The 25741-nt window shown below is 47.6% G+C and overlaps 1 protein-coding gene across 1 annotated transcript; it reads right to left on the reverse strand.

Moving 5' to 3' along the window:
* Nucleotides 1–3863: 3863 nt before the first annotated feature.
* Nucleotides 3864–24061, reverse strand: TNFSF15 (TNF superfamily member 15). Its single transcript, XM_075560381.1, has 4 exons — nt 23718–24061; nt 12105–12147; nt 11042–11089; nt 3864–8683 (listed from the first exon to the last, which is right to left on the reverse strand). The coding sequence occupies exons 1-4, from the start codon at nt 23928–23930 to the stop codon at nt 8238–8240; spliced, it is 750 nt and encodes a 249-aa protein (XP_075416496.1). The 5' UTR covers nt 23931–24061; the 3' UTR covers nt 3864–8237.
* Nucleotides 24062–25741: the final 1680 nt, after the last annotated feature.

Genomic DNA, 25741 nt, shown 5'->3' on the forward strand with positions numbered 1-25741 from the left:
TTTGTGATTAGCAGACTAAAGTGTGCCCGCTATGTTCCTAGGGCTCCAGATAATGGTAATGGTTGAATCACATAAATAACAGAGTAAGTGAATGGCACTGAATGAATGACACACTTGAAGAATATTGAGTTGGCAAGTGCTCTGACAAATAAACCTGTTCCTCACTTATCAACTATTTCATTATTTTAAAATTTCCCAGTTACAACATCAGTAAAAAATCAATTACCCAACTATTTTGTGCATTGGTGATATACATCTGACAGCTATGGATGCTGACATGCTAGGTGACAGTAACACTGACTTGGTGGTTAAGGTTATTTGTCAGCTTGGCTGGGTCATTGTTTAATGATGTGGCAGTTCCTTAATTTTATGTCAACTTGATAAGTGGGTCTAGGGTTGGTGGCTAGCCTGGCAATCTGGTCACAGGCTGATGGTGCCTTCTTGTGGGCATGGCCTTCTCATGAGGAGTCTGGGAACTTCCTCCCTGTCCCCCTGGAGGTGGGCCACACTCTCTCTCTGCTTCACCTTCCTGTGGAGGAGACACCTGCATTGCATCCACAAGACTTTTCACCCAGTGCTCTTCCTGCATCTGCATCCTTGCACGTGCTGCATGAGTCGGAAGAGGAACTTATGGACTAGTATTAGACGTATGGGCTATTATCAGATTTATGGACTTGATCTGGACTAAGCTGGGATGTTTTCTCAATGTACAATTGGTCTTTGATATAAAGCTCTCTCCTACAGTTACACGAGTGTCTCTGGACTTGTGTCTCTAGAGGCCGCCCTCCCGCCCCCGCCCCGGTCTAACACAATCATCTCATATGACAGTGAAGTCAGGATGCAGGCGTCCTCTAGTTTTGCCATCTGATGTCGTCTTCCCCATTTTCTCAGAATGTCAGTTTTTCATAATGACCTGGTCTTTGGAACCTGTGTCCAAAGTGAGAAATGGGTGCATATAGCTACATGTAGAACAGTGTTTACAAGAGACAGTAGACCCAAGCCTGGCGTGCACCTCTCATCCGGCTACCTCTCCGATTCCTGTATGGGAGGGGTGAAAAGTCCCAGTGTGCTAGCTGGGAGAGTTTGGGACCAGAAGGAACGTGGGGGAACTTTGCCTTCTCCTTTGTTTGAATCCTGGAGAATCCCTCTTCTCTCCCCAACATACATGAAACTTAAGCACCACAAGCACAGAATTACTGAGATCTATTTCTAAACTACAGTGGAAGCTTGCTTGACCAACTTTGCTCCTTTTTCTTAGTGGAAGGACCACAGAAGTGAAATAGTTTTCTTGAAGCATCACGATTTGCTCTCTGGCAGACCTGGAGCATAGGTCTCATGATTCTGGATCCACTGCATTTTCTATGTTTCCACCCTTGGATCTTTATTTTTACTGTTATTACTGTGTGTAGAAATAGAGGGGTGGTGGGGGGAAGGGTAGTAGTGATATAAACTGGTTGGCTTCTAGCAACCAGTATGTCATGAATGCCAGCCACCCCCCACATGTCCTGATAGAAAGGCAGCCAGACTTTGAGTTGGCACTGGATACGCCTGTGTCCAACTTTGAGTAGGCACTGGCTACGCCTGCGTACGACTTGAGAAGCATTCAGTTGGTTAGTCTTGTATCTTTGCATGGAAGCTCCTAGAAACTTGATCGGAAAAGTTTTCTTTGGTGACCTTTTTAAAAATGAATATATTTTTAATCTGGAGAATGGACTTTATAGCTTTTGCAGGTTTCTTTTTATTTTGATGGACTTTTGCAGGTTTTTGTAATCATTTAATAACTTCATGGCAAATAATCATTTTCTCTAAGTATACTAAAGTGTTGTCTTCCTGCGTTAGTAGTGGCTACAAGCCAAATGTGAGCATCGGATATTGGGAGGACATTGCTAGATTTCCTAGCTTCCCATTGGGAGGAGACTGCCTGAGATTGAGGAGAGCTATACCTAATGCCCCTTAATCAGATTCTGGATCTACGTACAAATGGAAACAAATGAAGTATTTGATATTCAACTGTGATTCGTAGGTTGTTGCGCCAACATGGCCAATGAACACATATGAGATTGGTTGAAGGGTGGAGAGATAAATAGATTGGAGAACCTTGCCTCTCTCTCTCTCTTGCTCTTTGATTTGGACGAGTGTGCGGCTGCCTTGCTTGTTCTGTGGCTCCATTTGCAAGCTACACTATCTGTGGGATGCCTACCTGTGGACTGTGTCGCTGTAACTTGAGGTTCCTTCAAGACCTGCTTTACCACACTGCTGGAAGTTACATCGCTTGAGCTGAGGACTGACAGACTCTGTTATCGGCCTGACTGTTGGTGACCTGCTTGCTGTTTGCTGCCTGTGCCCAGAGAGCCTGAACTGCTCCATGGAGGACTATCCTGGGGCCCTCAAGACTTGGACTGCTGGTGTACTAGCTTTCTCACAGATGTGAGTTGCACTGAGCCATTTGTACTGCTCTATAAATTAGTTAACTGTTTATTTCTTATGTTATCTATCTATATAAATATATATACACAAAATGATTAGTGTCCTGGTTTTGTTTCTCTAGAGAACCCTGTCTAACACAGCAACTAATACTTCCTTTTATCATACTTCTTCAATCTGTATGCTGTGAAGCTGGACTACGGAGAAGAATGCGGCACAGGGTTGGGGGAAGATCCTTAGCAGCCTGTAATTTGCAGACAGCATAATCTTGCTTGCTGAGAGGGAGGAGGACTGGAAGGATTAACTGAGGATAATCAAAGACTACAGCCTTCAATATGGATCCTTCCTGAGCTAGAAACATAATTCCTCATAACTGGATCAATAAGCAGTATCATGCTAAAGGGGGAAAGGATGACACTCTGAAGGATTTAATTTCACTTGGCTCCGCCATCAACACTCATGGAAAGCAAGAGTCAGGAAATCAAAGGATGTGTTCCCTTGGGTCATTCTGTTGCCAAATATCTCCTTGAAGGGTTGAAATGCAAAGATGTTACTTTGAAGACTACGGTGTGCCTGACCCAAGCCATGATATTTTCCGTGGCTTCCTATGCACGTGAGCATTGGACAATGAATACGGAAGATCAGAGAAGAACTGTTGCCTTTGAGTGATGGCGTGAGTGGGGAATATTGACCGTGCCTCTGCCTGCTGTAACATGAACGGATCTGTGCGGCAGGAAGCACGGCTAAGAAGTGAGGATGGCAAGATGCGGTCTCCTGTGCTTTGGCCATCTTCGCCAAGAGACCCTCGACTAGATGGGGTGATCCAGGGGATGTAACCGTCCAGTCAAACACAGGAAAATGGTGAGGATGCTGGAGGACTGGGCAGTGTTTTGTTCTGTTGCATACAGTGTCTCTATGAGTCAGAGCTACTTGAAGGCACCTAAGGACAGCAACAATCACCTACAAATGACAGAGCACAGAGTGAACTCAGTGACTTCCCTGGAAAAAAGGAGATGGAAGGGGATGAATACTTATGAGTCCTGTTTATTGCTGTCCCCATGGGAAACAGGAAGGCGTCATGTCAGAGACAACTTGGGTCCAAATTCTGGTTCTATTAAGTCTTCATATGTCCCTCTGCCTTTCTCTCCTTCATCACTCCCCCCACACCCCCTTTCGTGTTTATTGAATATAAAATGAAGCAATTTAACTTCAGAAGATTTTTTTCTTTCTCTCCTCTTCCCTTTATCTGTCCTGAGTGGTGCAATATTGTATTCCATAGTCAATTTGTTATAGAATCTGTGATAGCTTGTTAAAGTCAGTTGCATCCTGGATTCAATTGCATGGAGTATCAGACACAGTCTTTAAACCCCCAGAGGGGACCATAACCTTTAGTCTAGAACAAAAAATGAATGAGCAAATTGATAAAAGAATTCACCTCATTGTTGAAATTATGTGGCCTTCATTGCCAATTTATTAAGTTAAATTTATTAAATACATACGATATTTCAATCAGAGCTTAGGCTTTATACAGTAGTGCTCTAAGACACGGGTCACATGCCAGGTAAGTACATATCCAACAACATACAATATGCATTTTACTGTGGGGTTGTGACGTTTTAACATAAAACATAAAACTAACGGCACCACATGGGGCTTTACACTGAAACCATAGAAGCACATTTCTTCAATCTGTGTTCTCCTGACACCAACGAGCAGAAGTTAGACAAAGTAATGCCTTTAAAAATAAAACCATTTGTTGATGTTCAGCTGGTGGCACTTTGGTGAAGCATTCAGGGGCTAGCCAGCTGGTTGGTGGTTTGAAACTGCCTGCGGTTTCCAGGGAGATGGATGTGACCGTCTGTCCTGGAAACCCGAAAGGACAGTTCTACTCTGTCCTTTATGGCTGCTAGGAGTCGTAAGACATCTTGTGTTTTCTTCCTCCTGAATCACTGGGGGTGATTGAATGAATACGAATCAGGAGGACAGCATCTCAGCTCTGGGTTCACCATGAACTCACTGCTTGGCTCCAGACATGTGGCTTCTTCTGTCTGGACTGATAGGGCCTTCTTAAAACGGAGTCATGGAAGGGGATGGGGCAGCACATGTGTCTCAGAGGTGAGGAGGTGCTAGATATGGCTGTATAGTGGGGCAGGGCCTGACTGTAACTCTTCTGATCCACATCCTTGCACCCCCAAAGCAGGACTGAGCAGTTCTCTGCACACCCAGCTGCCAATGGGATGCAACATCTAGGACAATGAGACACACTTAAGCCCTTTTTGGCAAAACATTTCCAGGACGCTGGAGCTGAGGAGAGCAACCAGAGCTGGAGGCCAGAGCCTCCTCCATGTGTTTTCCAAGGTGCAGGATGGAAACGTCCCATCCTGAGGACTTGGTCCCCCATGTCGCAATCGTGGGAACATGGTTAGGAAAGCATTTGGGAAAATACCTTGCAAATATTGGCAGCGTCTGTGCCTCCTGCCTAGCGATCTAGATGAACTTTGTGTAATCCACAGGATTACTGACAAACACAGAAGTGGAATTTCCACTGAGTGACGTAGCTTAGGTTGAAATGGGGCCAAGGGCTCTGAGAAGCCCTGTTCGTGAGCTGAACCAGGCACTCTCTGGAATGTGAAGAGGGTATCTTTCTTCATCCGACAGCATCTTAGTTACCACAGAATGGGGCATTTTAGAATCTTGATCCTGTCTGTTCTGGTACATAGATTAAATCCGTGTTATACAAGCAATGCTAACAACTCCATGCATTTTGCTCATGATCCTTGTATTTGCTGAGGAATTCCCGCCCCCCCCCCCCCCAATTGTATGCTGTCTCTGGGTCTGTTTATGGTTCCAATATTTACCGGGGTATTGACGCCCACAATGATAAGCAGCAAGTCATGATCCCTTTGCACACGTGGCCCAATGGAGTGTACCCCAGCAGTGATATCTTTGTCCTCACCTCTACTAGGGAATGTTGTGCTTGTGTAGCTGTTTTCAAAATTAATTAACAGTAAACAGAAATCATTTTGTTAATGTGCCTAAAGTGAGCTAATTAATTAGCTAATACAACGAAAGTTAATGAAAGCGACTGCAGACAGCAGCGGCCTTGAGCAGTTCCACCGAGCACACCCCCGGGGCTGTAGGGCTCAACAGATATGTGTGGAATTGTGAATTCAGCCCTTGAGACACATTTAACTGGGAACTTTCCCACTTCCCTCCTATCAAACTGTTTTCGAAAGCATACTTCTCCTTCCCCTCTTTCTTAACCCCCTGGATGGATTAGTTCTTAAAAAACATTCTTTCACCTTGGTGTTAAAAATAAATTTTGTCGTGAAGATAATGTCTTGGGAACAAGTTCTGACTTGAGTCTCATTAGAAGTGTCTTCGCGTGTCTTTCTGAGAATTAAAATAAAATCCATGTAAACTTGAGTTAAAAGATGTTCTCCAATAAACAAGTGATGACCAGAACAAAATAAATAAGTGCCAGGGGGTTTCTCAAAACCTCAAGACTCAGAATGTGAGGAAATTCCTGTTGCTTGGCTAAACTTTCAAACCGAGAAGGGCTGTTCGGGATTCCCTGGAGACCAGCCTAACGCCAGGCCCTTGGCAGGCAGTGTTCCTTTCAGTGTTGGAGAAGACGAGCAGCCGAGTCTGACTCTTCTCTTGCAAACACTTTTCCTCCCCTCAAGGTAGGCCACTCTGCCCTGCTCGCTGTGGACAAGGCCAGAGAGCGCATGCGCTTCTCCCAAATGAAGTGTTCTTTCCATCATGGAGGCAAACTGGAGTGGGAAAAGACGTTACTCTCTCACTGCCATCCAATCCCCCTGCGGGTTTCCAAGGAGAAAGTCCCGTCTTTCTCCCATGGAGCTGCTGGTGGTTTCCAGCTGTGGCCCATTGGGATCACAGCCCAACGGGTAACCACGACACCACCAGGCTGCTGGGCAAACATTCCTCGTCCGCAACTGAACATGGCTCTAGGAGTGCGCTGACCCAATTCGGTCTTACCCAGCGAGCTTTGGAGTTACTGAGAAACTCCTTTTCTGCTGTAAGGAAGGGGTAATTCCTCTGCCCGAGATAACCTTTCCCTGTGGTCACCTAGTGTCCGCCCAGCTCTTTGAGGGCGCACTGGAGCTTCACTTCCTCTCAGACCCCGCCCTTCACGGTGTCCCCTCTGGACCCTGGACTCGCTCTTGAAAGAAGCTGTTGCGAAAGGGTGCTGGTCTATGTTTGTCTCGAGAGGTTAAGACTATGCGTGGAGTCTTGACCTCTGCAAGGAGAAACTGGAAACTAAGCTATACTTAAGTATAACAAATTATAATTGTTCTTTGATTGTAACAGCTATTGACCGAGTTCCGCTACACCAGTCACTGCACTCAGGAGCCAGGCCGGGCATCTTTCTGCCTCTACGATTTCTTGGCAGCTAGGCTAACATGACATCTGGGCCAAAGTTTGCTCCCAGATCCATCCCTCAGGTCTCCTCTGATCGGGAACAGTCACACTGTCTACAGTAGAGGCCAATACTCTCAACATCACAATGGGATGTTTGGAGATTCAGACATTTTAGTCCCATAATTGGCCAGTCCTGGGAAGGAGACGGGTGAGACCACGATTTCAACCGAGGGTAAGAGCAGAAATGCCTGCCCCGCATCCATGAAAAACCATCTACCAACTGGAGAATATAATGCCATTGAAGCACACGAGGGCCCTTCTCCACACTCAGTCTCTTCTCTGGGCAAGACCCCCTGGATTGGGTTGATTAGCTAATCCCATATCTAAATTCCTTTGTATATTTTAAAGGAAAAATACCAACCCAACAGTCTGCATTTGAATTGCACATCAAGTCTCAAAGCAGATATAAGTGAAATTCTTCAGATTAGTTGATTGACTCTCACCCCCGAGAATCAGTTCATGGTCCCTCATCCATCACATTTGTTTCCTAGCTCTCTTGTTAGCTAGAATTTCTGTATTCTAGTTTTCTGAGTGGTCTCATCAGCTACATGGCTTACGTATTCAAGAGAGCTCCACAAAGCTTATCTAACGGCGGCGCAGGTTGTTTCCTTAAGATTCGGAGTTAATCCTTGGTGCATGTTGCGTAACATTTGACCAGGAGGCATCTGGAGATGTTCATATGAGTTTGGGGTAGAGTTTATCTTGTTCTTCATAGTCTCCACAGCAGTTCCCAGCATATAACAGGTGCTCAAGAAAACTGCGCTGAATCAACGCTCGCAGTATTTTCAATATCCAGGTGGGACTCTGGTGTGCTCATTTTGATGCCTGTGTCCATCAAGAAAGGAAATATAGCTCTTCACACATGCCCTTCAGGGCATCACAGCCACTTTTAAGAAGGTTGGTGAGAAATGCCAGCTCTCTTTTCACATTTCAAGCAAGACGTGAAGGTATGTGCTTTGGGAAACAAAGTCGGGATTTTATCTTGAGAGGGCTAACAAGTGCTTTCTAGGACTTTGGACTTTTGGATCCAATGAGGCCAATAGCCCCATGGTGACAAATGTGTAACAGGAAGGCATGAGAATGTTCCTTTTCTGATCTTGATCTGAGTGGATCATCATACAGTCACTGATCCATGTTTTAATGTTTAGAAACTCATCACTCTTCCAAGTCTGCTCTCTTCTGTCCTTTTCAATTAGTATTTTCAGCAATAAGGCATCTAAAATGTTAATGTTTGGGTCCTAAGTGTTACAGTTAACCCCTACCTCTTTGGAATATCCCATTGGCCCCCAGAAAACCCCTATCTAGATGGAGGAAAAGCAACTAACAGGCAGAGGCCCTTCACACCATGACATCCGTCCGCAGTGTCCTTATAGCAAGAAGGCTCCGAAGAAGGTTTTATCTTCTTTTGTGTAATCTATCAAGGAGATGTCGCTGACGTTCACCATCAGTTTGTCACCTTCAAGCAATGAGAACACAGCGCCCAGGTAAATGGGATGGAACCAATTGTTGGCTATTTCACACACGGACTTGGTTCCTGTGAGGAGCTGGGTTGGCTCGGGGTAGCGGACTGTTACCTTGGTGACTGTAACGATGATGGAATCCGGCTTGCTTGCTTGTCTCCCTTGGCCACACTTGGATGTGGTCCCTCGGAATGTGATCTGTGAGTAGACAAAGTAATCCCCTGACTCTGGGATAACCAGGGATTTATTGGTGTAGTTCATCCGGTTCTTGGTGAAGGCCAAGCCGAGTTCATGCTCCCAATGCAGAGCTGGGAACTGATTTTTCAAGTTCTGTGTGGGCGTTGGTTTCACAACTGCAAAGACAAGGCAGAGGTTGGATTGGCTTGTGTTGGAACTTGCCCACTTTGCAAACAAGTCTCCTCTCCTTCAGGGAAGAATAAGGTGGCTGAATAAAACCAACAGCGAGGTGTGTTGGGGGAGCAGCCACAGAGGATGTGACTCAATGTTTGGTCTAAGAGAGCAGCATTTTGAGCTGAGTGAGCTTAGTAAAGGATCTTGTCTCTCTGAACTGAGTTTTCTTATTTTTCATTTAGACAGAAGCAAAAGGAGAAGGAAGAGCAGGAGGAGAAGGCGAAGAAGAAGAAAAAGGAGAAGAACATCTGTGCAAAGACTGAAAAGAGAGGGTCCAGTAAAGCACTGAACTATTACGACTGGCCTCCAAGCGACACTCACCTTAAAAATGCCATTGTTTCAGAAGAGCTATGCTACAAAGAGAAGATGTTTCAGACAGACAGACAGACAGATAGAGAGCAAGGCTGCTTAAAGTGTTCTCTACCATTCTATTTTCCTGGTCTGGTCCAAGGCACTTAAAAATTAGGGAGTGATTAATAAAGAAGCAACATGCAGGACATATACCGGAGCCAGAGATCTAGAACATTTTGGACATGTTACTCTGCAGAGATAAAGTCAAACGATAAGTCAATAGCTTATGGAATGGAAGTGGACTGGGCTCAGGGCCAATTAGGTCCAGTTCCAAGCCCCGTTCTGCCTCACACTCGCTTAGGGACCAGACACACAGGTTCCTGCTGTTTTCTGGACCTCAGTTTTCTCTCTGTGAAGTGGGGATAAATCTCCAACATGGTATACAATTGTATTCTAGAAATAATTATCTGATGCCCCCTCAAATAAATCATTAGCTACCATTTCAGAGAAGTAAAAAATAAATCTTTTAATTTACATTTTTCATGTTCATATGTCTGCATGGTTCACAAGTGTAAATTATATGGCACCTGTGAATGAATATTTTTATGAAATGTCTATGGCAGTGTAGGGAAAATGATTAAAACAAAATGACTGATTAAAATAATCGATTTTCAATAAGATTGTCTGCAATCAGTTTAGCACGCTTCAAAAGTCACAACATTTTTAAGTTCCTGCAATTGATTTTGAAATCCATAACTATGACTGTTATGTGCTGGCAGCTACAGTTTGGGGATAGATTATGTTTAAAAAGACCATTTTGCAAACTTCATTCCAGATGGGTGACCAGAGACCTGGTTCTTAAGATTTTTTTTTTCTGAAAGCTTCGTTGACTGGCCAGACCTATAGTTTCTTTTACATTGAAGACACATGCCCAGAAAGTGTGTCTTCTGGTCTGGTCCCAAGAGCAAAGGGCCCCCTGAAGAGCCCCGGTGATGCTTTGCAAGGTCTATGCACATTGCTTTTGTTACACAACCCTGAAAGTCTTGACTCCGTGTTTGTGGATGATAGAGGGGATTAAAAAAATTCCTCTTGGATGTCACAGAAGCAAAATTCAGAAATAGCTCTATGAAGCTCACATGCAATTAGCTACACCAACCCAGCACGAGAGCAAGTATGGGGCTTGGTTGGGAAGTAAGTCTAAACAAACAGTGCAGTCGTGACAGCCAGGTTTTTGGATCTCAACTCGTGTATTTCCTAGTCATGTGACTTTGGACAAATGAATTTAGTGACTCAGAGCGCAGTTGCCCTATCTGTGGATGGGAAGGACAAATCTCTGTCTCGCTGGGCTGACGTGTGAGCGCACGACAGAACTGACGAACGTATTTATTTCCTGGCACATACTGGGAGCTCAGCACAAGTTGGGTCGCCCCAACCCTCTTTCGACTCAACTCTCTCCATGTAGCAGGAGGAGTGGCAACTCTGTACTCGGAATCATTTATTTGGTGGGTAGAAATCCCAGTTACTTTCGTTTGCTTTCTCACCCTGTTTTAATCCTTCCCATTCTCACAGTGATCCTACAGCGCAGGGTCGAACTCTCCCTGTGAGTTTCTGAGACTGTTAACTACAGAAGTAGCAAGTCTCGCCTTTCTCCCGCGGAGCAGCTGGTGATTTTGAACCATGGACCTTGCAAGATCTCATACATTGGCAGTTCAAGACATCTTTCACCTGTTACTAGATTCAGAATTACTTGAAGCTCTGAGTTCAAGGAAAACCATTTCTGAATACTGGGTCTTTGAATGAATGGGAGGGAGGGGAGAGGAGGGAATAAAGGAAGGGGGCGGATAGAGTCGGAAAGGAAACCCTCTGGAGGCACGAGCCGTCGGGCCCCTCACAGAGAGGAGAGGCAGAGTTAAAGTTACTGAATGATGTTGAGACCAGTTGGAAGTCATTAGAACGAGCTTGGCAAAGGCTCTGAATGAAATCTTGGAAAACACATCAAGGCTAGTTACCTGTCAGGTGTGCCCTTGGCTTAGCTCCATCTGCTCTGGACTGTTTGTCTGTAACAAAAGGAGAAACGTACTTTGTAAGGGTCAGAAGATGATGCGAGAGAAGCCAGTACTTGGGGGTTCTGATGGGAGAGAAGCAGTCCTCTTCTTCAGCTTGAGCAGTTCCACCCCTTAGGTGGGGTTTGGATTGGAACTGAGACAAGAGAAGATTTAGGAGTCAGAGTCTTGAATGCAAATGAATTTGGGCCACATGGCTTGGGGCAAGTTGCCTCCCTGCCTGAGACTCTGTTTTCAGGTTGGGCTCAGCAATTCCTCCCATGGATGGAGGGTGCTCAGCATGATCCCTGGCACAGGGTCCGTTCTCAATAAACAACAGCTTGCCTCTCCTTTCTCTTTCAGCCATCTGCTCCTGCTGGTTCTGGGGGAGCTAATTAGCCTGTGTCTTGTGCAGTGTCCCATTAACCATACCCACTGATGTCTATGGATGGACTGACAACCAGGATGGGGAACAGATGGAAACCACTCTGTCACTCATTGCCTGGCAGGTCACTGACCCTCTTTAGGCCTGTTTCTTCCTTACTATTCTAGAAGTTAGGATTTCTCTTTGGTTCTCCGAGATGATCATATTGGACAAGTGCATTCTAACTGCAATGAAGATGATGATGATTCTCACCACAATCAAAAGTTCAAGGAGTACATTTGATCTATTAGGCCCTCTCCTAGGGCATTATTCTTTTATAAGAATGAATTTCTTGAATTCATACAAACGTTATCAGGTAAGTACCACTAAAACCAATTCTACAGATGAAGAAATTGGGGCACAGATTGGTGAAAAATATTTGCCCAAGGTCCCCTTGTGAGGTCTGAGCTCTGGCCATGAGTCCCCCACACCAGGAGTCTTGAACTATCTTGGCGCCTGGGAGGAGCCTCATTGTTTTTCTGGATTGGCATCCTTTGGCCGAGGATTTGTTCATTTAAGCCCCAACGCTGAACCTCTTGTATATCAGAACTACCAGGAATGTTCTTATTCCCCACAAGAAAAGGCATTCAAGATGAATTCACTTACAAGCTCTCTGATGTGATGGTCCAAACTCTTGTCCCTTTTGAGGCTGTTGGAAGAGACAGATATGGTTCAGGCCAGTTGCGTTACCCAGACCCCAACATGCACACAAAGCAAGCTGCCCATCAAACCCAAGCCCAATCCACTGCCATCGAACCAATCCTGACTCATAGCACCCCGGTCAGCGTTTCTGAAACTGTACATCTTTACAGGAGCAGACAGCCTCATCTTCTTCCTGTGAGCAGCTGGTGGGTTTGAACCATCAACCTTTTGATTGCAGTCCAACACCTTGCCCACAACGCCACCAGGACTCATAGCACAGGCATAACTAAGGCTGCTGCTACTCAGCCTGGCGCCCGCGAGGAGGGGTATGGCCGTGCAAGTATTTGGATGGATGGGACTTTGGGGCCCACACTCTTGGTTTTCCTCCTGTCACTTCAGCAACCTGTCTCTCTCTTATGCTTGTCTCTGAAAACCAATGTTAAAACAGGACTTTTCCTATCCTCTTGTAGAGGACCCTGCCGTCATGTCACTGTTTTTCTGGCTTGAACAAATAATGACACTTGACGCTTGCTTTATTTTTTTTTCCTGCTCACCATCTAAATAGTAGAACTATTTAAAAACAATGACTCAAATGAAGTGAGAAAGAAACAATGGCCACATTCTCCTGATCAGCCGGCACAATACTTCCTTGTTTCCTTTGATGCACAGAGACTTCAGTTTTACAAGCCTAGTGGGTGAGCCACCTCAGACAATCGCGTGCCGAAGAGTCTCTGCTTTGGAGCAAATGAAAAATGGCATCCTCTTCCCATCATTTGTTCATTAACCGTATGTTCTTGAACCAGCTACATCAACCTCTTTGAACTTTAGTTTTTGCACTGTAAAATAGCATCCCTTGCCCTAAATGGTCCCCAGTATTAATTTTAAGATTACATTGTACAGTCTAACACAAACCAGTGCATGAAAAATAAGAAGACCATCAGTCAGATGCCGGAATATAGAGTTCAAGAGCAAAATGGAGCTCTTTGCTTGGGAATGAAGTCACTGCTTTAAATTTTATGTTTCTAAACAACCCTTCTCTGATGTAGTTCTGACCCAACTCCAACCCCTCTTATTTGGTTCTTATGATCACACAGTCCCCACGAACAAAGCCACCTTCCTGTTACCATGATCATTTGATCAGTTTTCTATCTTAGAGTTGAGGAGCCCTGGTGGCAGAGTGGTTATGGGTTGGGGTGTTAACTGCAAGGTCAGCAGTTTGAAACCACCAGCCACTCTGAGGGAGAAAGACAAGGCGTTCTACTGTCATGAAAAGTTAGAGTCTCAGAACCTCACAGGGGGCGTTCTGCCTTGTCCACAAACAGTCGGTCATGGTGAGTCAGCATCAACTCTCTGGCAGTGAGTTGGGTTTTATATCTTAAAACTATGGGAGCATAAGAGGGAGGGAGAATGTGTGACCGAGGAATAGTGTATCAGAGGGAGAATAAGGGACTACAACTCTATCAGCGGGAGAGTTTGAACTGATGTGTTTTTGCCTCTGTGCATCTACATGTGCCGTGGTTTGGTGTGCAAGGATCCCTTCCATCCCAATGTAGGTGTGATTGTGCTATTCTTGGAGTTCGGGGGTAGGAGAGAGCAGGTCTGTGAACAACAGTGGCGTCATGAGAGCCCAGACCTGCAGGCTCTTTTCACTCTCCAGCGACACCACCTGGCCTCTATTGGAAGCCTTCTTGTGGGCAGACGCCTTGTCTTTCCATGATTGATTGTCCTCATTGGATCCAGTGCTTGCTTTCCTCTCTTACCCACTCCTGCTTCCTCCTCAGTTCTCAGACCTGAAATCTGGGCTTTGCTGCTTGTTCCACACATCCAAGCCTTGTCATTTCTCTGCCTGTGATTCCCCCCTTCAGTTGTGCTTTCACTCCAGGTCTCGGCACTCTGCTCTTTTGGATCTGGTCAACAGCCTCCTCACGGGTGGGTCTTCCTGCCTCTGATTTCTCCCTTTCTTTGGTCCATTTACTAGCCTGCCTCCAGTGGGCTTTGTCTGGCGCCTCTCTCTATCAAGCGAGACACAATTGTGCTCCCAAACTCTCAGGGAATCCCCAGGTCCTTCTAGACACAGTAAGACCCAGAGACTTACCTGGGCAGTTAGGTACCGATTTCAGTCTTACTACCCAAGTCTGCTGTGCTCCCGCCATAAGAGACAACCACAGTGAATGATTCAAGGACAGTGTACCCCCAAACCAACCCACTGCACTAAGGAGACCAATGGCTCCCTAAGGGGTGCTGGTCACTGCATCCAAATTGACTTACACATGGGCCCCCAATCACCCCAGAAAAATGGGATTTATTTTTCCTTTTAAAAAAATCTTAAACCACTGGCTGAGAATCCCCTGAACATTATCACACCCGAAAGTGATAATATATGTGTGTCTATTGCCCTTCTCTCTCTAGTAGGACTTAAGCTTTGTGCAGGCAAAAACATGGGCCGCCTGGCTTACCACTCTATTCGTGGTGCCTTGGGCCACGTGGTGCCTGCCGCTGAATTCCTCAACTGGCAAACAATGCAGACACTCGGGCACCCGGAAGACAAAGGCAGGAACAATAAGAAGGCAAAATGCAGCCTCAGTGACGTTAGTCAGAGTTTCTTCATTCAAAAATGTAAGAAAGAGATCTTTTACTTTGACCCTTTTGATCATGTGTTCCTATAAGGTATGCAATTTTCACTTTCATTGGATTTTTCTGGTTTTTATTTTTGGAGGGGGGTGGGGGTGGCATGGATGTTGGCTGGTAATTTCTGATGCAAAATAATCAAGAACTAACCTTCTGGACATTTTTTGGAATGACTCAAATTCTTCAAATTACCAGGCATTCCACAAGCATTGGCTGAATGTGCAAAGCGTGAAGAGCCCACACTGAGTTGGTCTTTGGGATTCTCTTGCTGGCATTTCACCAGACAAATCTCTCGAGTGCTTTTCGGCAAATGACCCTCTTAGCCTTTCCTCCCATGATTTATATTCATTCACCAGCAAATTCATAAACAGGAAGAGGCATTCATTACTCTCGGTCACACATGCTGCAATTGAAAGGCATGCATGTGTTACTACCCATAACATGTCTCCCAGCACTTCGAGAAGACAGGCACGGGTAGTTGGCTCCTGCTCTTACTTTTGCTCCTTTCTGTTTGTTTGTACTGGCACAGGGAGATCCGTAGCCCGGGAATGTTATTTCCTGAGGTCGTTTCCTTTCTTCCCGGTGCCCTGGACAAGTTTTTGCTAGCAGCCTTCAGCATGTTACACAACAAAGAATGGATTTTGGAGTTCTAGCAAAATCAGGAAGTTGCAGTTCTGTTGTCTCTTTGTCTTTTGGTTTTAGCATGTCACCTGACCTCAGTGTGTTTGTCCGGGTAGACTAGAGAAGCAAATTCATAGAAACACTCATGTGCATTAGAAAACGTTTTATATAAAAGAGCAATTGTATATTGAGAAAACGTTCCTGCCCAGTCTACATCAAGTTCAGAAGTCCCATATTAGCCCATATGTCCAATACCAATCTATAAATTCCTCTTCAGACTCATGAAACACATGCAATGATGCTGACTCCAGGAAGATCACAGGCCAGTGGGTGCACAGTCTTGTGGATCCAGTGGTGGTAAAAGCATCTCAGTGCTGGCAGGGGTCTTGATGTGACTCTTTCAGCTTCAGGGCTCTAGCGTAGCTCCATGTGTCTTCTCAACAGGAATGGCTCGCAGGGAGTGAGTGAGTGTCCCGCCTCCAGAGAGCTATTTAGCTCCTCAGTGCTTCCAAATGAGGTCATTCAGCTGTCACCTGATTGACAGGCTAACCTCCACCCCTTCACCCTTAAGTCTCAAAGTGACAACAGATTATGTAACTACCACAGAATGAGACTCAGTTTCCTTCTCAATGTAAACAAGCAATAATTCTTTCCCCCCCAGGATGATTGTGGTGGTGGAGAAAGACCGGGCACATGAAATGGGCATCCCATTCGTTGCCCTTCTTCCTCTGGGCTTACTGCACCCATGGGACATGTGCTCCCAGCTCACCATCATACCTTCTCTTGGCTCTTATCACGGTCACTGTACGCTGGCACCACCCTCAGGCTCTGTGTGCCCAGTGATGAGGTTGGATCCTCTGGGTGCTGGGGTGGGGGGTTCTTTCTTTCCCCAATGGACGTTCATTCAGCGACCTTTTCCAGGTCACAGTGTTAAAACCCTTGGGTGGCACAGGGCAGGGCGCGAGCACGAGCCGATGGCTGCCAGCTGGAGTCCATGCAGAGGCATTTGGGAAGGAGGCCCCACGATCTGCTTCCAAAAGCGAGAGCCTTGAGCACGGTATGAATGGTCGTTCCTCTTCGGGGCATGGGAGAGCCATGAGTCAGACTTGACAGGCGGCAACCAAACCATCCACAATTGGCTTCTGGCTTCCTGCCCTGAAAAAGGCAAACTGGCTGATGGAATGGAATTCCTCCTCCTCTCCCTGTCGATTTCGAAATGCTAGCTTGTAGCTGCTGCCAGCTGTTCAGCCCCATTAAGAAAAGGCGGCTGGGAGATGATTGTTTTCCCCCTCTCCTTTATTGTGGTTTGGGTGAAAGTGTACCGAGCAAACAGGTTTCTCATTCAACAACTCATGCCCATGTCCTTCCACGGCATTGGTTACACTCCCTGAATGCCCCGGCACTTTCCCCGCTTCCCCAATGGTTCCTCACCCCACGGTCCTGGGCCTTCTTTCCTGCCCCTTTCTGCCTTCTGAACTTGACCTTTTGGGTCTTGTCTTGGAGTGTTCTGAAGGGCAAGTTTCTCATGGATGTTGTCATTCACTTCATAGGCCCGTTGACTGGCTTTTAAGCAGATCCCTGGAATTGGATTCAGTTCATGTCGGCAGGGCATCTAAGGCCATGGCTTCAGAGACTCCACAAGGCTTGCTTGAACCAAAGTCTAAATCTGGTTTTTCATAAGATTCGATTTTGAATCTCATTCTAAATTTTCCTCTGACTCTGAACCAGACCTGCTATTGTGATTCTAATCAGTGCGGTCAGCAGAAGTAGCTGAACATCATCCAGTGCTTCTGGTCGCAGGGTCGTGGAGACTGTTGACTAATTGGCTTCTTGAGTCTTTGGTTTCCATCAGTCTTCTTTGTTTCAGATGGGAAGAGACTGATCGTGTCATCTACAGATGGCTGCTTGTAAGCTTTCAAGACCCTAGTTGCTACTCAGTCACCCACGCAAGATGAAGAACATTGTCTTTGCGGCCTATGCTTTGCCAGTTGACCCTGAAATCTCCAAGACTACAGTTCAAAGACCCCAAGCCCAGGGGCACATTCGCTTAAGCTGATGGTGAAGTTTTCATAATTTTGCCCCTGCATGCTCTGCTACATTCATGGAGACAGTTGCCATTCATGTAAATACATAGGTAGAATGATTCTCTGACAAACCTGCATATGCGTGAAGTCCTACTCACCTACCCATACCTGTTGGATTTGCATGTCTACTCCTGTATCTCTTTCATCATAGAACTGAATTACTCTTTGGGCTGCTAACCTCAAGGTCAAAAACATTAGCTACTCCTTGGAGAAAGATGAAGCTTTCTACTCCTGTAAAGACTTCCAGTCTTGTGAAGGGAAGATAGCAGGTGGTGTCAGATATGAAAATAATAATAATTTATAATTTATCACGGGTCCATAAGGATGGGAGGGTAGGGGGGGAGGGAAAAAAGAGGACCTGATACCAAGGGGGGGGGCCTCAAACAGAAAGAAAATGTTTTGAAAATGATGATGGCAACATATGTACAAATATGCTCTATACAATTGATGTATGGATTGTTATATGAGCTGTACGAGCCCCGATAAAATGATTTATTAAAATAATAATAAAAAAGGATTACAGTCTTGGAAACCCACAGGGACTGTTCTACCCCATCCTGTAGGGTGGCCCTGAGTCCGGATGGACTCGATGGTCGTTAGTATCCGGTTGGTACAGAGCAGCATCTCCCTTTGCTGGTTCACTCTTGTGCACCTCACGGCATCTTCCTTTGTCTTGGCGAGACCAGGCTGCCCTGGGACAGGACCTCTTGCGGTGGCTGGGCTGTCGTGGCATCGAGGTGTGTGGCCTGTACTAGGACTCGGAGCTGGAGGTGCAGTTGAGTGACGGATGTGTGTGCTCACAGTAGAGAAGAAGCTGGTGGATTCTGAGATGCATGGTTGCCTCCGAGCTGTGGGGTTTGGGACTCACACTTCTGCCCTCCCTCTGGCTCCCAGCCCTCGCTCAGAGGTTGACCTTCATCATGTATGGGGCTTGCTTTGGGCACATGCCTCGAAGGAGTGCCCCAGGGCTGCAAGCGAGGCAGCGCCCCTGCGGCATCAGCGGTTCACTGTTTACTCCACACTTCCCTCTCAACTGCTTTCCCAGGTAACGCTGGGACGAAAGAGCCATGACTGTCCTCATTGGAAAGATGAGGAAGCAATTCAAGGTGAATCCAGCAGGGAAATCATATCTGGTGCACATGTACCTTCAGGCCACAGCATTCTGGACATCATGCAGAAATTTCTGTTCATCATTATCAAGAAAGTACCTGGGCCCTTTATTTTACAGAGAGCATTGTAAGGATCAGGGACATCTGATCACTTGCTGGTTCCTCCAAGCTGCTCCCCTTCCAGCAAATACCTTGTGTCTTTTATGCGCCCGACACTGCTCAGTGCTCGGGGGGGGGGCGGGGGGGGTGAGGGGAATGGGCATGTCTTGAGCACGGGCTACACACCAGGCTTTTCTTGTTTAATTCCTGGTCGCACGTGGAGATGGAGAATTGGCCAGGGGCAGGCAAGGCCAGTGGTGAGAAGGGACAGAAACACTGTGACTTCTGGCAAGCGGTTTAACTTCTCTAAGCCGCAGGCTCACCCTCTCTAAGATGAGGGTCACAGCGGCACTCTCGGCCCTGGGATTTGGGGACCACCTGGTATACCGTCTGTACACCTGTGATCGGCCAGACCCTGCGCCAAGCACTTCCTGCGCGTGATCTTACTTCTTCCTGAAACTCTAACTGTGAACAAGCTTAGCACCCTGCCTGCCACCCCACAGTCACCAGGCACACTTCATTTCATCGGAGCTTCCTTTTATTGCAGTTTACAGCAATTTCGTTGTTTACAAAAGGAGGGTGTGTGGCCACGCTGAGATGAGCAGTCTCTCCGCCCCCTTGTTTAACAGCTTGTTCTCCTTTTGGGTCTTGGTGCCGCATGTTGGCGAGTGTGTCCTATTTCAAGCCTTTTCATAATGCTACGGCACATTTACTGGGCTACAGGATAGTGTCAGTGGGACGTTTCCCTGCACTGGGGACAACAAAACAAAACAAAAACTCTGCTTGACTCTCTTTCTCGTGAAAGCCTTGTTACGGTGAGCGTGGCTTTTGTTGCAGTAGTCTGGACCTGAACTCGAAACATCTCTGAAGTCGCCCGTGTAAGGTCACAGACGTGAAGGGGCAGACCAGGAGTTCCTTCAAGTCTGTGTAAGCTGGAAGCCCGAGCTCACACCCCGAGGGGCTCTTGTTCTGCCAGCGACCAAGCAGGTGAGAGGCAGAAATTGGGGAAGACGGCAGCAGGAGGAAAGGGAGGAGGGGCTCGTTGGGGCTTTAAGGAACAGGGTGTATCTAGGAGGGGCCAGTGGGTAGAAGTGAGATTGATGTGAAGCAAGAAGCGAAAGGTCGGCGAGCACGTGGGGGGTGGGGGGCGGGTGAGGATGCGTCGAGAAGCCAGAGCAGTAAGGGGTGGACTGAGACAGGGCGGTGACGCAATCTTGGGCAGGACGCCCTCCTCAGCATCCCTGATGATTTATTCCATGGTATTGAGTGCCGGTCCGTGCCAGGCCAGGTGCCTTCTGTCTGCCTGGAGCACAGACTGGTGTGCTGATGTCATGCTGGGGGAAAACAGGCTGAGCCTCAGAGGACTGAGGGCCATAGAGTTCAGTGGAGAGTCACGGAAAGACCCAGAGGCGGCCCTGGGTCAAGGTGGAGCAGATGGATGGAGGCAGGGGATGGGTTGGGGATTGGAGAGTAGGGGCCATGGGAACAAGACTGGGGTGGGGAAGGAAGCACTGAGCGAGCCAGCTCATAAATATCCGAGACCGGTCAAGCCCGGGAGCATCCCCGCAAGTGCTCTCTGGCCTGCCACTGGCCCGTGGTGGAACCGCTGTCCTCTGTGATGTCATTTCCTCAGCCAGGGAAGGTCCCTGGCCATAAGAGTAGTCATGACTACCTCTATACGCCACCAGCACCCAGGGGGAACCCTCCACCCGCTGCCACACACTCGAAGCACCTATTTCTAATCATTCTCATTTCATCCATGGAGAAGCGAAGGTCTCCGTAACCTGCTGGTTGCCATGACAATGCTTGGGTAGGTCAGTGTTCGAACGGAGTTTCATCTTTTTGCAACAGCCTCCAGGAACCCCAAGGGCCTCAAGCATTTTACTGTCTCGGCGTTTTTCCCATAAGGAAATGGAAGGTGTGGACGCACCCAGCGGCTCTGGGAGAGAGGCCTGGGGACCCTGCTCTGTAGCGACTGCAGCCTGCCAGTCCCTAGGGGCAGTTCTACTCCTGCCACATGGACTTTTCTCGGCCGGACTCTCTACAGCTGACATACGGGGGCTTCCAAAGCTCATGGAAGAATCCCATAGTGGTTAAATTCCCCCCCCCCCCACCCATAAACCTTTTGAAGCCCGCTCATATAGAAATTTTGTACGGCAGGCTGTATATAGGTTTGAGAACGCCTCTCCCCACCTTGTGGCCCAGCTGCCCAGTTCCCCTAATGGGCCCAAGTAGAGTTTTCAGTTTCTTTCGTGCTCTTGTTTGGCTATTATTTGCTTTTATAAGCATTTTCGTAAGTGTGATTCTGTGTCATTGTAAAAGAAAGTGAGGACTAGGTCATACGAGCTGCGTTGCTGTCGTCACGTAATGTTGTGCATCCTGCAGTGCCACCAGCAACAGCCAGGTGTGGCCAAATCTCCCCAGCCCTCCAGGAACCTTATGTTCCTGCTCTACATGGCCGAGGGCTTTCTGCTGGAGCTGGATGACCTTATTGCCTCCGACAGCCTGGGGTGGATGGACCGATTTCTAATGGAAATAGGATGGGCTCTATGATGCAAACTTAAGGCCCAGATTTCTAATCCTGCCTCTGTTCTCTCTTCCAGGAGGTTTTTCTAGAATCACCACTACTCTAAGACGAGGCTAGGAGGACATCTGGAATCTCCCAGCACTGCTAAGCTGAAATAGCCCATTTCCTTGCCTGTCTCCTGCATCAGATGTGGAACTCCTGAAGGCCAAGATCGTTTGCAGCTGCAGGACACCTGGCGTGGAGTGGCCCTTACATCAACCGCATGCACACAGCTCTCCTCCTAGTCTCAGCATGCACAATGCTCCTGAGCGTGCCTTACGGTGTCACTATGTGACCGAGACTAGTGGCCCATTCTTCCAGAAGGAAACCAGGCCCCCAAGCCCTCTGCCCCGAGCTTGGCTTCAACCCAAATATTTTTCGAGAGTCATAACACTCTCATGGCCACTCAGACTCTCCTCAGTGACCCGATTGCCCTCCCTGAACCCCATCTTCTGTGTCTTCTGAGTGGGCTAGTCCCTGCTTGCACCTCCAGATCCACTTTCTGGCCCTGCTGTGAGCCTGTGAGGCTGACAGCTGGCCACATCTGCTTCTTGGCTCTTCTGAACCCTGAAGCTTCCGGTTGCATATGGCCCGTGGGGTCAGAGGGTGGGAAGAGAGAGGGGGTCACGCTCTCTCTCCCACCCCTCCCGCACCCCTCTCAATGACTGCCTCTCTCTCTTCAGCCCTCAGCTCTTCTGGGCCACGCCTTCTCCTTGGCTTGACTGCTCACTGGGTCCCTCTAATGTTCTCCTCTCCACTAAGGCCAAGTAGTGCTCACCAACTTCCCAGGGTTGCTAGCCAGGGATCAGTGTCCCAGCACTTGTGGTTGTTTCCCTGGACTCTTAAAGCAGCTCGGCCGGCAGGCCTTCCTGCGACTTTCCTCATCTTGAAGCGCACGTCTTTGAGTGGGCCAGCTGTTCCTTTCCCGGATCCCTATTGCTGCCTGTGCCGAGGTCTCGTCTTCTTTCCACATTCTGCTAATGTACAGAGACACAACATCGCCTGGCAAAACCAGGACTGCAAAAGGTCCCCAGATGCCCACCCACTAGGGAGAGGAGTCTAACCACAACGTCGTGAACAGGCATCGCCTAATGTATTTTTGAGTACCCACAAGGGGTCTTTACACACCTGCTGGGAAATGGCATTAAAAGATCATGGAATTTTTTCCATAAACTTTTGGGAGCCCCCTCGTACCCTAGGCCAGGCACTGAGACAGATTGGGATGGGGACTGGGGGCGCCGCCACAGTGAATGAAGGACTTGGCATTGCCCTTCCAGGGGCTTCCTGTCCAGGGATAGCTCCCTCTGCCACCTTGCTCCACGAGCAGTGGAAAACCCACCGGTTCTCCCTGGGTTGGGCTAGTCACGTGATCTTCCAGACTTAGAGGATGCTCTGACTTCTGCTGACAGAGGAGTCTCAGCAACACTCTTGGGCGGTGGAAGTGTTGCTCATCTGGGCCCAGGAAAGCTCCGGTTCCTGGAGGCCTCTCTAGGCTTTGTTTAGATGCTGACCGTGGCATGGGCCATGAACACTGCGGCCGCCATCGTGGCCCCTGTGCTGACCCTGAGGGAACCTCAATTTACATATTGGCCAAGCCTGGCTCACAGCGCCTCTGCTTTGAAGTTGGCCAAGATTGTTGAAACCAATGGGGAGACTTGGTTTCTCTGATGGAATCTGACACTGTGTCTGAAATGTTTTCAGTCACTAGCAATTACATAGGAACATTTTTTTAAAAGAAAATGACCTAGTTGGACATTCTTTAGACTTGCAGGTACATTTTTGTTGTTCCCAGACCAGAAGGATACATTTTCTGTGGACCACCTATACCCTTTCTCACACCCTTATATTCTTTTTGGACTAAGCTGCCTGCCCCCTGACCATTCCTCGTGCCCCACAGTCTGGGAGATCAACAAAATCATACCAGAGGGTTTTGGGCTTGAACATTAAAAATGAATATTGGATGCTGTTCAAGCATATGATAGATAGTACGGACACATATAGGAATATCACAAAACATCTATAGCATTCTGCTGATGTGAACATATAGACATGAAGAAAATCTCATAATAGTCAGAGAACCTAAAGAATACAATTTCATTTGAAATAATGGCCTTGCATCTCCCAAAATGGTGCCAGTGGATCCTTTTTCCTTTTCTTTCTAAGGATTTTCCATTTTTTTCCTTTAGTACCTTAGATAGTTTTTTTTTTTTAAAAAAAGAAATGTTCCCAAATGATCAGCATGTTATGCTCATTATTTGAAATTATAAGTCATGAGGTTATTCCACATATCAGTATAGGCAGGGGCAACTCGTTTGTGTGAAATCTGAGAATAAAGCCAAACTGGCCCTCTGCCCTTGCAAGGGACAGATAGCTCAAGGGCTCTGTGCCAATCTGAAGAGCTGGCCAGGCATCCTCAGCGGGGTTGTATGCCACCCCCACCCCCAAGGGGAAGTGGTATAGTCCGGCTTACCTGGAACATGCAGACCTCTCTCTGGACGCGGAGCTGGCCCAGGAACAGGTAGGCAACTAGCCCTGCCAGGAGCGAGAACATCACTAGGGAGAGCAAGCCCAGCATGCAGCTGCTCCTGGCCTCCGGCGCGGCTCTGGCCCTGGGCCCGTGGCTGCCGTTTCCTGGGAGCATCTCCACGCGTGCTGTCTCTGGGAAGCCCAGCTCCTCTGCCATTCTCTTGCTGGCCCTGGAGGCCACACTGAGTCTTCCTCGGCAGGGAGACCCCCCATTAAATAGAGGTGTGTGTGAATTAATCACGCTGCCTACTCCTCCCCCTTCCCGCTTCCCTTCCACGACATGCTGTGGCCCTGCCCTGTGAGGGAATGTACCGCCTACAACAGAAACCAAGTTTGATTTAAGGAAAAAAAAAAAAAAAAAGAAGCAAAGCTTTCCCAAGTATATTTATATACAGTGTGCTCATGTGCTTCTTCCTTTGTCGTTTGCACCAGGAAGTTAGGAAAGTCCCTCGGGGAGTAGATAAAGAATTCATCAAGTCAGTGGGCTGACCAGTTAAAGCCTACCTGCTCCTTGCGAGACGGAGCCCAGCCAGCTGGGCAGGTCTGAGAGTGTGCTTCTGCTAGAAGTGAAAGTGAGGGATGGGGAGATGTGTGGTTTGCAGCCTGACAAATGGGAATCGCCTTTGCATCAGCACTTTGCAAAGTGCTGCCAAACCCCGGGTCTTCCAGAGGCTCACAGGAAGGCCTGCTCCTTGCCCAAATGGAAGACTGAAGTTCTACACAGTGACGGGAGGGCCTCGGGCTCACCCAGGAATGAAGATGGAGGAGCTAGGGATCTGACCTTATTCTTTCAAATCCTGGTCTGGGGTTTTCACCGCTCTCATCCAACTGCTTGCAAAAAACAAGTTTCTGGCCAGCCCATGTTGAGTCATTGTCTATAGCAGTGGTTCTCAACCTTCCTCAGGCTGCGACCCTTTCAGACAGATCCCCATGTTGCGGAGACCCCCAACCATAACATTATTTTTGTTGCTACTTCATCACTGTCATTTTGCTACTGTGATGAATCAGGCGACCCCTGTGAGTGCCCCCCCTTCGAGTGTCCCCCCCAAAGGGGTCGCGACCCACAGGTTGAGAACCGCTGGTCTAGGCCAAGCGAATGAAGGCTGCTACCCACAAGGCCATTGGGTCAAACCCACCAGATGCTCCATGGGTGAAAGAGGCTGCCTACTCCTCTAAAGACTTAAAAGTCTCAGAAACTCAAAGGGGGCACTTCTACTCTGTCCCATAGGGTCACCATGAGAAACTCCCTTATGGATTCACAGTTCATTGGATCAATGAACCGGTTATATTCCTTCCCACGGTTGGGTATGGTAGGGAGTCAGAACCTGTGATAAGGTTAACATTTATTTCCGCACTTACATTGTGTTTTCAGTGAGTTACATATATCAATGACATTAATCCATCCTCAGAATTACCTTCTCAAAAAATTTTACCTTCTCATTTACTAGTGTTACTCTTCCCATTTGACAGATTAAGAGATTAAAGTGCAGGAATGAAGGAAATCTAAGCCAGGATTTGAACGCAGGCAGGCTGTCCCCCGCAGGGGCCACAGCACAGGGTTTGGCATCTAAACAAATGGTTGATGGCTTCACGGGAGAAAGACTTTGATGTCACAGCCAAGAAAACCCTACAGGTCAAATCTACTCTGTCTGTGGGTTCTGTCTGCATTGGAGTTGACTGGACAGCACCCAACAATGACAGGTCGACTCCAGACCCTCTGACTTGTTCCTGTTGCTGTGCACACGACTAGGATGAGTCACATCACTAGCGTGCCCTACTGCATGCCGGATTGTGTTCTCAGTACTTGAGGGTAAAGCAGTGGAGCTGAAGGTCTGCATCCCTGAAGCAGACATCCTGATGTCAGTGGGGTGGTCGGGAAACCATAAACTACATTTCCATCGTATTCGCTGAGCTGAAGTGCTTTAGAAAAAACTAAATAGAAACAAACAATGCAAGAAAAACCACCAA

Source organism: Tenrec ecaudatus, chromosome 10 (assembly GCF_050624435.1).
Source record: "Tenrec ecaudatus isolate mTenEca1 chromosome 10, mTenEca1.hap1, whole genome shotgun sequence".
NCBI lineage: Eukaryota > Metazoa > Chordata > Mammalia > Afrosoricida > Tenrecidae > Tenrec > Tenrec ecaudatus.